This window comes from Perissodus microlepis, chromosome 8 (genome assembly GCF_051167445.1).
Source record: "Perissodus microlepis isolate ML-2025 ecotype Zambia chromosome 8, ASM5116744v1, whole genome shotgun sequence".
NCBI classification, from domain to species: Eukaryota; Metazoa; Chordata; class Actinopteri; order Cichliformes; family Cichlidae; genus Perissodus; species Perissodus microlepis.
In genome coordinates this window covers 29,084,961-29,097,945 of record NC_140468.1, presented here as the reverse complement: position 1 = coordinate 29,097,945, position 12,985 = coordinate 29,084,961, and the positions used below count along the sequence as shown (strand labels likewise).

At 40.4% G+C, this 12,985-nt stretch overlaps 1 protein-coding gene across 1 annotated transcript in view; it reads left to right on the top strand.

Annotated features, from left to right (window-relative positions):
- The first annotated feature begins 4,324 nt into the window (after nucleotides 1–4,324).
- LOC146382171 (signal transducer and activator of transcription 5B-like) overlaps nucleotides 4,325–12,985 on the top strand; it is a 40,937-nt gene continuing 32,276 nt past the window's right edge. The window contains exons 1-4 of the mRNA XM_084938521.1: nucleotides 4,325–4,525; nucleotides 9,712–9,846; nucleotides 10,108–10,264; nucleotides 12,570–12,659. Coding sequence (XP_084794647.1) covers nucleotides 9,719–9,846; nucleotides 10,108–10,264; nucleotides 12,570–12,659 — 375 coding nt within the window. The 5' untranslated portion in view covers nucleotides 4,325–4,525; nucleotides 9,712–9,718. The remainder of the gene's footprint in view (nucleotides 4,526–9,711; nucleotides 9,847–10,107; nucleotides 10,265–12,569; nucleotides 12,660–12,985) is intronic.

Genomic DNA, 12,985 nt, shown 5'->3' with positions numbered 1-12,985 from the left:
AAATGAAAAAAGCAAGAAAGACTGTCATTCATACAGAGTTATTATGTAAATTGTAGGGTGATTAATTGTAAATAATGTTACAGATTTTTCCTGTTGTTTTCAAAGACAATGTGCCATATTACAGTACATTAATATATTTTCAACATATTAGCAGTGTAAAAATAAAAGCAAATCACCGTTTTTCAATTTACAGAAATGTAATGTACATATTACAATCACTTACTCTTTTTGATTTAATGGTAATTTACCGTTGCCATTTTACAGTTATTAACTGTCATTTTTATGCACATTTCTTATAGTGCAGGTTTTATCTCTCTCCAACCAAAACTCACTGAACCAGCAGCAAAAGAAGATCCAAACTACGCTTCACATTTGATAAACATCGTCATGAACTCCCTCTGACTTTCGCTGTTTTACTTCCAGCACGATAAAAATCACACTTCATGCACAGCTCTCTCTCTCTGTACTTCAAGAACAGTTTCTCATCTCAAATCTCTGTTTTCTGCATTAATCATTCGCTTATCACCCATCAGTCTACCGTTGTTTACAGCGCTGTCGGCCGCTGTCTTTTTTTTTTTTTAACTTTACTTAAATGACCTCGGACAAGAAATCCTAATTTCTGCCGTTCAATACTGATGAAATTTAAACTTTTTAAAATTATGCAAACTTGCAGAATATTTTTAAGGTTACCTGCTACAAAAAGCCAGGCCTGGAAAATCTCCTTCATGTTTTTCTGTTTTATCCTCAGTTACTTTCACACAAAGGCATGCGCTGTGATGCTCACACCTCTGATGAAGTCTCACAGTGTCAGTACTGATAAATCATCAGAATTATAATATTTCTGACTGTCTGGGGCTAAATCAAATCGAATCGGGACCTCGTGAATTGGAATCAAATGGATTATAGAAATCAGTGACGATACCCAGCCCTAGTGAGCAGCCTAGGCCCGACAGAAGTGGATGTAGCTGTGGGTAATAGTAAAGATGAAAAGAACTATTGATAACTTTTTGTTAAGGCCTGATCCGTCTGAAGTTCATAGCCAGCTCTGACACAGAGCCATCAATCTTTGAGCGCTGAAAAAGCACAGTGTATCCAGAAAACACATTATATGCTGCGATAAATGCCCAAGTGTCCCCTCTAACACTGCCTTTCAGCAGCAGGCAGCAGCAAACAGGTCGTCAGAGGCCGATGTGATGATTAAGTTTGACATTGTCTACAATATTGCCAAAGAGTGCCAACGCTCTTTAAGCACAAGCACTTTTTCAGTAACTTATCTTTCTTGTAGAAATGTGCTCCAAATAAAGAACTTTGTGTTGACAAGATTGTTAGTTAACCATTTACAAATTAATAGTGTCTGTATGGACAGCAATTCCCCCCCAAAAAGTGCACATGTAAAACTGTGGTTTTAAGCAATGTGGTTGAAAAATTTGGGTGCGCCTAACTGGTGCTGGTGCGTGTCAGAAAAAAAGAAAGACGCACCAGTGCAACCACAGCAAAAAGTTAGTCTAGAGCCCTGGTGTGGCAGATAAGTTAGACAGGAATTACAGGACTCTTTGCTTTCTGAGAACTGCAGTTTGCTCCACCTTCTGAAATGATGAAATAAGCCGTCTCTCAGGTGATTTAAGACTGCAAACAGTTGTCTGTGGGCACTGAGGACTGGCACACATCTGCTAAATGAATTTAGAATATAACACTCATGGGGAGTGTAATAGTCTAGCTTAGTTATAGCACAGAGGCTAACAGCAGCCTGGCTAACAATAGAACCCAAGCAGATTTCCACACATAGTCAGACCCTCTCTGCACGCTCACTTTGAGACAGCAAAATGTACCTGAAGTATTCTAGGAAACAAAAGCACAGCACAGGGTTGAGGCAGCTTTGTTAAGAATAAACTTATAAAAGTTTAATAACTAGATTAACTCATCACTCCTACAGAAATAAATACATTCTGGTCTATATTTACACACATGTATTGCTTAATCTGTGTGGCGGACCACCAGGGGACTCCACTCACACCCAGCGAGAAGGGAAATGGGAAGAATGATGTTTCTGGGTTCTAAGGGATGTTTTGCCTCCTTGTGAAATCAGTTTAGTAAGCTGAGAATAAAGTTGGAGAGAAATGTGACGAGCTCGTGTCGTCCTTACATACCTCCACACCTGGATATTAGGGATGCAAAAAAGAGTAGTTCTGAGTATCTCTAAAGATTTGTTAGCTTAACAACCTTCAATGTTTGTTCCTGCTTGCTTTGATTTGACCTTCCGCTGTTGTGTGGAGAGTGCACAATAGTTAGCAATAAAAGAGTCATTGTTTGGAAGTACTTGCTTCTCATTGGGTGAACACAGAGATATAGCTGATCTTAATTTCTTTCATTCAAATACAAGCAATGAGAAAGAATGTTAAACAATCGTTTTTATATCCAAACACGTGCCTTAGTTGACTTTTTTGAGTGCAGGCTGGTCAGCCTTTAATCATCCCATTCTTCATCCATTATTTGTCTCGACTCAGCCAGTGTGGTTGTGTTGGTCGCTCTGGCACAAACAGCACGCACAAACTGGTCCCACAAGTGTCGATGCAGCGATCAGCATAGTCTCTACATCTGTACTCCTTGACCCTGTGATCCAACTGCTGTAGGCAGAATCTGGGCTCAGTGCTGAACATAACATCCCAGCTTCCAGTGACATGTTGCTGACACCAGTGCAAACAGGCCTGACTAGGAAGGGCAGTCATGGCAGGCCTCCTGGCAGCACTGTGAGGCCAAAGATTGGCTCCGTGTAGTCTGTTCTGGATTGTCTGACTGTGGGCCATATTGTCCTGCAATCCTTGACTGCAAATCTGTAGAAGACTGCCTACAGGTCCCAAGTACTGACACAGGGAGGAAATTATCTTCTTGGGACGCAAACGTCACGGCCTGTCCCTGACATCTCCCATTGGAACTTGACCTTCAATTTGTAGATGGCACTAGGGCTCACTCCAAATAATGCAGCAACTTATTTGTTGGAAGAAAATATTGAAGTTGCCCTGTGGCATTCGCCCTATCCACATCAGTCAAACGTGGCATCCACCAGCAGACACCACCTGACCACTGTAGCAGGGTCCATGCTCATAGATCCTGACAGTCAGGCACCTGATTGTCAGCCCATGAGGTACTAGAAGCTCAAAACATGAGCCAAAAAATTAGCTGTTTTGTACTGGCAGAGAAGAGCTGGCAATTTTTTATGGGACCAACCCACAAATGTGTCCCTGTTAAAAAAATAAACAGGCTTTCCAACAGTGTAAGATTTAATGCCAAGAAGCATCGTTACAGCAAAGACATAATTGGCCAAACACACATTTCCTTATTTTTACATGTCAAAATGATGCCAGGAAGAGGACGTTCAGTACTAAAGGTCACGGAGTAAAAGTAAACATCACAATTAGGTATTTACATAATCTGCCATTAATCAAATAACAGCATGAAAGGTAATAATTTCAGACTCTACATGGCCACACAAAAGCCCGAGCTGTTCCACAGCACCAAGGCTGTGGAACAGTCTACCTCTACAACTACGTTTGGTTGACTCTGTGGAATCCTTTAAAAAACAGTTAAAAACTTTACTGTTTAAACAAGCTTTCTGTTGACCAATGCTTTTTACATTTTTATATTTTTAATTTACATTTAAACTCTATATTGTGTATATTGTGCATTTTGCTATTTATCGTACTGTTTATTTTAATCTCTGTGTGCAGCGCTTTGTGACTACCTGTCTATGAAAAGCGCTTAATAAATAAACTTACTTACTTACTTACTTACAGTGGTGGAAAACATTTCTTTTGAACATTTATACACGTAACCAGGTGCCTCAGCTTACTGGCTAACAAGGATTGTTTATGTTCTGTATATCATGTCCCAGTCTCGGTAATGGAACTAATAGACTAACTGCAGCTTTCTTGTAAGAGGTATTTATGTACAATTAGCTCACCTTAAATTGTAGGTGAAATAAATAAAGGTGAATATTAACGCACATTCACGCCACTGCCCCAAAGTGCCGCCTTCCTCTTTTCCGTTTACAGATTTAATCCTTAAAACCATTTTAAGGCTCGCGCAGCCGTGTTTGACACCTAACCGCGTGCGGGATGCAGGTGGGACTGTTCTTGGAAATGGCAGGAGTTGGCAAATATGTTTGAAGTTAGCGTAAATACAACCGGAAATGATGAATGCTGTAGCTGTATTTAGGCTTAAAATGAATTGTTGACTTAATGATAAACTACAGCAGGAAATACAATGAAATCTGAATTTTTTTTTAGACATATTACTATGGACTTTCTTATTTTGAAAAAGGACACCGGAAGTTGTTTTAAATGCGTATTCGTTTATTATACGGGTCAACAACTGCTGCTTTACCAGAAAGCAGAAGGTGATAAAGTAACGTAATTTGGCGATGTGACATGTATGTCAGCCAACCTGCGTACGGTTGAAAAGTTTTCAGTGTGTGTTGTCCGGTGTTGTAAATGGTGCTGCGGTAAGGAGTGCTGCAGTCTTGTAAAAGGTGAGTTATAGTCGGAGCGGTTAACTACTTGTAGCGCATGAGAGCGAAGTTTTGGTGGAGCGGCAAGCTTCCCTACTTTGCTAGCTAGTAGCTTACCTTTTCTAGCTAGCTAAAGTAATAGAGCGTTGGCCACACCGAAATAACGAAGCCAACGTAAACTCAACACCTTTTCATTCACTATAGTCACATCTGTTCAGCAACACTCGCGCCATATTTACAGTTTCAGGCTTTCAGCGAGCCGCTTTAAATGTACACTTAAGTTAGCAAGCTAAGCTATCTGTTAAACTTCCCTGTTCCGCTTGCTAGTCAAGTGCCAAGGATGTAAACATATGGCTCTGTCGACACCACCTCTGTTCTCCGCTCAGTTTGACTCTTGTTTTTATCTTTTAAACACACGCTTTGGTTCATTAGCGTGTCGTCCACGTCACATTGGTTGGTAATACAAGGCAATGCCTCACTGATAAATTAGTCATATGTTTCTTAGAAAGTTCCAGTCAGACTGATTTGGGGGTGTGAGCTGATATTGTTTACATCAAAGAGGTTTTTGTTTTTTAATGTTGTCATTTTCTTTGAGGAAAATTGGAATCGTAGTTTTTATTTATTTTTCGGGAATGCATGCCCCAGAGTTGTTAACAGCTCATCTGCAAAGCTCATAAAAAACTGTCTGATTAGCAGTTTCATGGTCAGATAAGGCCTGTTCCTTTGTTGTGCCAAAAACTGATTTCCAACGTTTTTTTTCCATGTGTGATGTCTTTACTTATGTTGGTAAGTAGACTTAAGTGAACAGGATTTACAAAGCAGTTATATATCAAATTGAAAAATTACCTGTTCTTCAAATGTTTTTATGTGTTATTTCACCCATATTATACATTTGGCCACCTAAAATATCTTTATGGAAGTATTGTTATATTTGTTGCAATTTCTGACAGACCAATCTTGAAAAAAGTCATTTTTAATGTCAATGAGACTTTTATTTTTTTTAACTGAGTAAATAAAGGATATATAAAAGCCAGTATGCCAAAAACTGATTGTGCCTACTTCATATCATTCATGAGGGATACATTTGACACATATTTCATATGTTGTAGGCCAACAAAATATTTTTAGCAGTTTAAATATGGGCAGTCACTTACCAGGAATCAGTTTTTGGCAGTAGATCACTTTTTGACACAACACCTTCATTTGGTCGCTATATAAGGTAACCCATATCTGGAGTTGAATGCACTTTTGAACTTGCTTTTAGTATCTTTACATTGGATCTTTCAATATGAAGTCCAAACAGTTGTCAGTGCAAGTGAAGGAGCCCATCATTAGGGAGGATGAAGAACAGATAAACCTAATCAAAGGCAGATAAAACTTTAAGAGTGGCCAAATCAGCGATCTGGTAAATTCTTAAAAAGAATAAATGCATTTGGCACCTCAGCGAATGGCCTGGAAGGCCTGTGTGGAAAATCATCATGTATTTTTTATTTTTACATAAAAAAAAAAAATCATCATTTCTGTCACACTTAAAGGTCCCTTTTTACTCCTGAGATGGGAAGATCTAAGATTAATTTTGGTTTAAACATTATTTTCTGTCAGAGGTTGAACATGAACATACATAAATCCACTGTAATGTTGTACTACTGTATTTTAAATAAATAACAGCGGTGTGTATATATAATAAACAAAATTATTTATTGTGATTAGGTAAAAGTTTCATGTGTTTCAGAAGAACACCAATGAACCGGAAAACAGAGTATTTTGGTCTTTTCCAATAAAATAAAGTAGCTATTAAAACAAAAAACCTGATAGTGTATTGTTTTTAGTGTAAAAACAGCTAGTTTGAAGTTGCTGGGAACAATTCCACAAATAGATAAAGGAGGAAAAAGAACATATTTTGTCTCCTCAGTAGAAAATCAATAACTCTTTAAACATAAACAAAACAGACACTCCAGTTATTCTCCAAGGGGAACAGAGAGAACATAAAGTGTGGTTAATGACGTGGGCAGTGAGACTCTCATATGGATCCAATGTTGTAGTGAAAACAGCTGTTCAGCAGCGTCTCTAGCCTCCATGTGTGTGGGAAAAGCCCAGTGAGAGAAATGTTAATGATCACAGAGCTACGCAGGTCAGTTACTTTAATGAGCTGCATAAAGCCGATGTTTGCGATTCTTGTCTTATAACGGCGTTACCTGGCTTTGGGGAAACAAACTTCAGTCACTCACAGTCCTAACATACCACTGTGTAGCAGCCCAAACATTAGCAACTTTAGCTGCCGGTTGCTCCTCCTCCACTCTCACAGGGCTCCAATTCTACTTCAAACACATGAATGATTTGTGCAGCACTATTGTCGTTGGGCTTTCATGTTGTCTGTCAAAACAGGGATGGGATGGGCTCTATTGACTATATATATTGACCATGTTTTCTGAATAATTATTTGGTTTTATCACACAGGTCTAGACACTGGCATGAATGTGAATATAGAGCATTTACAACAAGGTGCAACCCACTGGTTACACTCAAGAACAGGAAGGGTGGATGCTACTAGATTAGTTGTATAATGCAAATGGATAAGCATAGCAAAGCATACCACAACAGCAACGTAAGAGTGTCTAAGAAATGTGATATTCTCCCATGGCCAAGTCAGCCACCTGATCTCAACCCAGTAGAGCATACTTTTCAGTTACTGTGGTCCAAAGTGAGGGCAGAGAGACCTACAGACAAGCACAGACTGAAAGTGGCTGCAGTAAAGGCCTGACAGAGCATCTCAGAGACTAAGCACTTGGGGTGGCTGTAGCTCAGGTGGCAGAGCAGGTCAGCCACTAATCAGAAGGTCGGTGGTTCGATCCCAGGCTGCCTCCTCCTGACTGCATGCCAAATATCCTTGGGCAAGATACTAACCCCATGTTTGCCTACTGGTGGTGGTCACAGGGCCCGGTGGCGCCTGTGTCCGACAGCCTCGCCTCTGTCAGTGCGCCCCAGGGCAGCTGTGGCTACAATGTAGCTGCCATCACCAGTGTGTGATGGGTGGATGACTGAATGTATTGTAAAGCGCTTTGGGGTCCTTAGGGACTGAGTAAAGCGCTATACAAATGCAGGCCATTTACCATTTGATGTCCATGGGTCTTAGGGTAGTCACTGACTTATTAGTATTAGCGTGCTTGTTTGTCAAAGCGTTTTACTTTTTATCCTCTTCCTTGGAACTCTTATACTTCTGTCAAACCCCCTTGAGTCGCGTCATAATTGTTTGATTTAAAGTCCACTGCTACAGTGTACAGAGGCAAAATAACATGGAATGTATTATTGTCCAACTTAACTCATATTATTTGTAGGATATATGTTTTGCATTTCATTGTGTGAAAATCAGTAACGTATCTGTCATATGGCATCAGCTGATGTTGTTCACCCGGTCCTCTTCTGTCATTATTGTGTGAATGCCGTGATCACCAGTTTTGCTTGCCGGGCTGAGCCATGTTTTAGCTCAGTGAGATGAGCAGCTGTTCTCAGAGCGGGAGGCCGGGGTTCAAATCCCGCTTATGGCAACATTTTTTTCAGTTAATAGTTCAACCTTTTCAAATCTTTTCAACGAGAATGTCAGCTTCTTCACCACTTTTCAGCATAATTTTCAGTGTTTTCACCTCTTTTCGGCACAAATTCCAGATTATTCAGCTAATTTCAGCACAAACGTCAGCTTCTTTACCTCTTTTCAGTTTCTTCAGCTCTTTTCAGAAGAAGTTTGATTTCCTTGAGCTCTTTTAAGCCAAAAGTTTAGATGTTCAACTCTTTTCAGCACAAATTTCAGTCACTTCTTCTCTTTTCAGCAGTTTCCAGCTTCTTCACCTCTATTCAGCATAAAGTTCAACAACTTCACCTCTTTTCAGCAGAAATCTCAGCCTCTTCTGCTCTTTTCAGTATAATTTCCAGGTTCTTCATCTCTTTTTTGCTGAACATTCCGCTTCTTCACCTCTTTTAAGCACCGTTTAGCTTCTTCCGCACAGTGCACATTTTTTCTCTCATCATATCTTTGTTTGAGACTAGAACTGGTTTGGCTCAATGGGTTGAGCAGCCGCCGTGAGATTTGGTGGCAAAGGTTCGAATCCTACATGTGACATTTGCTGCACATCTTCCCTGCTTGCATGTACTCTGCTTTATTGACGCTGCTTGGCGTACCCTTTCAAAGACAGCCATTTTCAGCAAAGACTTCAGCTTCTACACAGTGTTTTTTCAGCAGGTTCTCCTTCTTCTGCTGTTTTCAGATTCCACTGCACGGCATTCACACTGCATTTTTGCAGGAAATGCGGCTTTTTCTAGTTCTTTGTTCTTCTACCTTATTCTAGTTGCTCCAACCTTTGCGGGTTAACTCCTCCCTCAGTTTTCAGCCGATTTTCACCATTCAAACTTTAAACTGTTCTGCTCCTTCTGCTAATGCCTGCTATATCTTTTGGTGCTCATAACTTTTATACTTTTTGAGATATTAAGCTTTTTATGCCATTTTTTTTTTTTGGCCCATTTTGCTGAATGGGACCACATTATCAGTTAATACTTCAACTGTTTAAACTCTTTTCCACACATTTTTCAGCTTTTTTTTTACCTCTTTTTAGCAAAGTTTTCAGTTTTTCACTACTTTTCAGCACAAGTTCCAGCTTCTTCAACTGTTCTCAGCACAAACTTCAGGTTCTTTACCTCTTTTCAGCAGAAATTCTGCTAATTCACTTCTTTTCAGCAAAAAAATTCTGCTGGTTCACCTCTTTTCAGAACAAGTTTTAGCTTTTTTCACCTCTTTTCAGCACAATTTAGCTTCTTCTGCACAGTGCACATTTTTTTCTCTCATCATGTCTTTGGTTGAGACCAGAACTGGTTTGGCGCAGTGGGATGCGCAGCTGCTGTGAGATCTGGTAGCAAGGGTTCGAGTCCTACATGTGACAGCTGCTGCACATCTTCCCTGCTTGCATGTAATCTGCTTTCTTGACACTCTTCAGTGTACCCTTTCACATACAGCCATCTTCAGCAAGCACTTCTGCTTCTACACCTCTTTTCAGCAGATAATTCTGCTTTTCAGCTTTTTTCAGCAGATTCCACTACACGGCATTCACACTGCATTTTTGCAGGAAATGCACCTTTTTCTAGTTGCTAATTGCTGTTCTTTTCACTCTGTCTAATCTGCTGACCTGGCCTTTTTTCCTCCTGTTTTCCTGGGTTCACAGGATAACCATGGCAATGTGGATCCAGGCCCAGCAGCTGCAGGGTGATGCCTTGCACCAGATGCAGGCCTTGTACGGCCAGCACTTCCCCATTGAGGTGCGGCACTACCTGGCCCAGTGGATTGAAAGCCAACTCTGGTATGCAGAATTACACCAGTCTCTTTCCAGTCCTGCCCAACTTTATTTAGATGGCACATTTAAAACGGCAATATTAACCAACGTCATGTACATAAAATAGGGTCACACACACGATACTCAATAAATAAATAAATAAAAACTAACTGTAATCAGTGTGTTTCTGTGTGTGTTTATATAACAAACCAGACCTGGATCAGTGAGCGGTGTTGGTGAAGGCTGTGCATTCTATTAACAGTTTAAAAACAATGGTACTGTTCACAGGGACTCCGTGGAGTTGGATAACCCAGCAGAGGAAACCAAAGCCAAGCGTCTGTTGGATAATTTGGTGGCCGAGCTCCAAAAGAAAGCCCAGGTCCAGGGAGGAGAGGACGGCTTTCTGCTCAAGATCAAGCTAGGTCACTATGCTAGCCAGCTAAAGGTACGTGTTGGCTACAAGAAAAATGATCGTGTGTCACTACTGGAACCTTTGTCCCAACATTTCCCTCGTATATTTTGTGTAAACTTGTGCTGATGTTGTTTAGTTTTTATACAAGCACATCTCCACAGCTCTGATCTAGACCCTGGGTCATGTTTATTAAACTTCAGTCTTTTCTAATACGGCTGAGGAGAAGCCCTCAGAGTTTCTTGTCTACATGTGTGTTTGGGTTGCAGAACATTTCGCTTCTTTCCTGTCGGTTTGTCTTTTTTCATTAATGTTAATCTAATGTTCTGATGTTTAATAGATGATTGTGTTTAAGTGCACACTGTTTTCTGGCTTCTCACATCTTAAGTTACAATGTGTATATTTCTTACTACAATACAGCATCTTTATGAAATTGGTAAGAACAACAGCTGCTTTAGTTTTAGGTTCCAAAGCCTTCTTGGAGAATATGTATGAATTGTGGTCAGGAAGCTCCAGGAACAGCCCTTAAAATAATCAAAAGCATGACCTGAATAAAAGTAAAGACCTTCTTCTTCTTCACCTCCTCACAATTTTCAGTACAGCTGTGGTTTTATCTCTGTGTACAAGTCTCATCATGCCCAGTTGTCCTTGTGTCTCTGATGGCTGCTCCATGTTCTACGGTCTGTCAAAACCGTTATTCCTGAGCTTGCACTTCATTTTCGGGAAGTATTAGAAAGAATGACCTAAAAACAGCTGATGGTGGAGTTATCTGAACATATACAAATGTCCTCAACATAATCGGTACCATGGATCGCTAGTGTTAATGCTTTATACTGTGGACACTGTCCCGTTCCTATTGGTGGAAAAATGCACCACGTCACGAGGCATTTGGTTACTGAGAAAAAGGGGAAGTTGTGGGAGCGATGGCAAAAGTAAGAGTGGCGATATCAGCAGCGAGTTTTGAGATTTTAGAAATTTAAGACATTTGGCACGTTGTGTAGTCATTTTTGTGTGTCAACACAATAAGACGACTATGGAATGTCAACAAAAGCAGACTGCAGTGTAAACGCTTCCTTCAGGTAGACACAGGAGTGATACGCCCTCGTGTTTGTCAGACATGTGAGGTGCTTCTCTGTCTTTTGTTGACAGGAGCGATTCCTGATTGATCTGCAAATAGTTGTGCAAAAACCACAGAGACTGCATCTTAATGTAAACAGTTTTTAAAGGTGAAATAGTGAAAATGGTCAGTTATACCCTTGACCCCACATTGTCTGGATGGTAGTATCTGTATATACCTGTACATACTTTTCATCACTGATTAATAGAGAATAACTTTACCTCCATTTAAGAGATGCAGGCTTTTGAACTGAGCACAAATAACAAGCTAGCTGGTGTCTTTCCTGTTTAGTCCGGACGACGCTGCAGCCGTGTTTGTCAGTAAGAACATCAAATTTCATTTTGGCTGACCTCAGAACAGTTTCCCACTTTGCCTCAGTCCATTTTAAATGAACTTTGGTCCAGACAAGACAGCAGAGTGTCTGCATCATGTTCACATGCGACTACTTCTGAAATTCAATTCAATATTGAGTTTCAGCCTTGACCCTTGCACACAGAGATTTCTCCAGAGTCTTTGAATCTTTTGATATCATCACTGTAGATTATGAAGACTTTGATAGCACTATATATATATATGTGTGTGTGTGTGTGTGTGTGTGTGTGCTGCATTTGCTCGTTACGTGAGCTCATATAAAAGCTGAAGCAGAAAAAGTTGTGACACCTGTTATCCTGTTATCTCTGACTCGAGCGTCAGATTTTGTCAAACCAGTTAATTCAAAGAAGCCTTGCATGTGTTGTTCTCAGAATGAAAGATGTGTATAATAACTATTGTAATAAACTCAATTTGGGTTTATGCATATAACATTAAATTACATTAACGACCACATAAAGAGGCTTTATGCTGTTAGGTAAAGACCCAACAGGAGAAAACTAATCAGTCACACAGTCTGAGAAAGCACTCTGACCTGTCCTCCAGCAGAGCCAGGCCCAGGGAAGGGCAGCTATCTGCCACGACCATGGAGGGTTGAAGAGGTTGAACTTGCATTAGTTTGTTGAGTTTGTATGCTTGACTCTGTGTCTGGAGTTTTTTGTTTTGTTTTTGGTGGGTTTTTAATGTGTAGTTAAAAGATTTTGGGTCTTTCATGCTTTGCAAATGATATATTTAAACGATAATGTCAAAAATCAAGCCTGTATTACTTTAATATAAGCAAAGGCATGAATCAGCTACACATAAAGAACGTTGCATCCTGATGTGATTAAGTGTGTGTGTGTGTCTGTTTTGTAGAGCACCTACGATCGTTGTCCTTTGGAACTGGTCCGCTGCATTAAACACATCCTGCAGTCAGAGCAGAGGCTCGTTCAAGAAGCTACAAATGTAAGTCGAAGAAATTGCTGCGTTAATACTGCAGGAATCAGGGTTGTGGGTAGGTTAGGAACCATACATAACAGCTACAGCTTTTGTCTATCTGGCCTGTTGCAGCTTGCTAGGCTGCATATACCAACAACTCGGAGCACAAGAGGAAACAAGTCCTCCTGAGTAGTAAGAGGATATGTATCCCCATTTGTTCTAGATATAGGGGCAGGTTGATAACCACGGTGGAGCCCAGAGGGAGCAGGAGGACGGGACAAGCACAAAGTCTGGAGTGCCTAACCTCAGTCTTTAAACCAGCATGTTTGAAGTTACCAGGTTAATGCACAGTT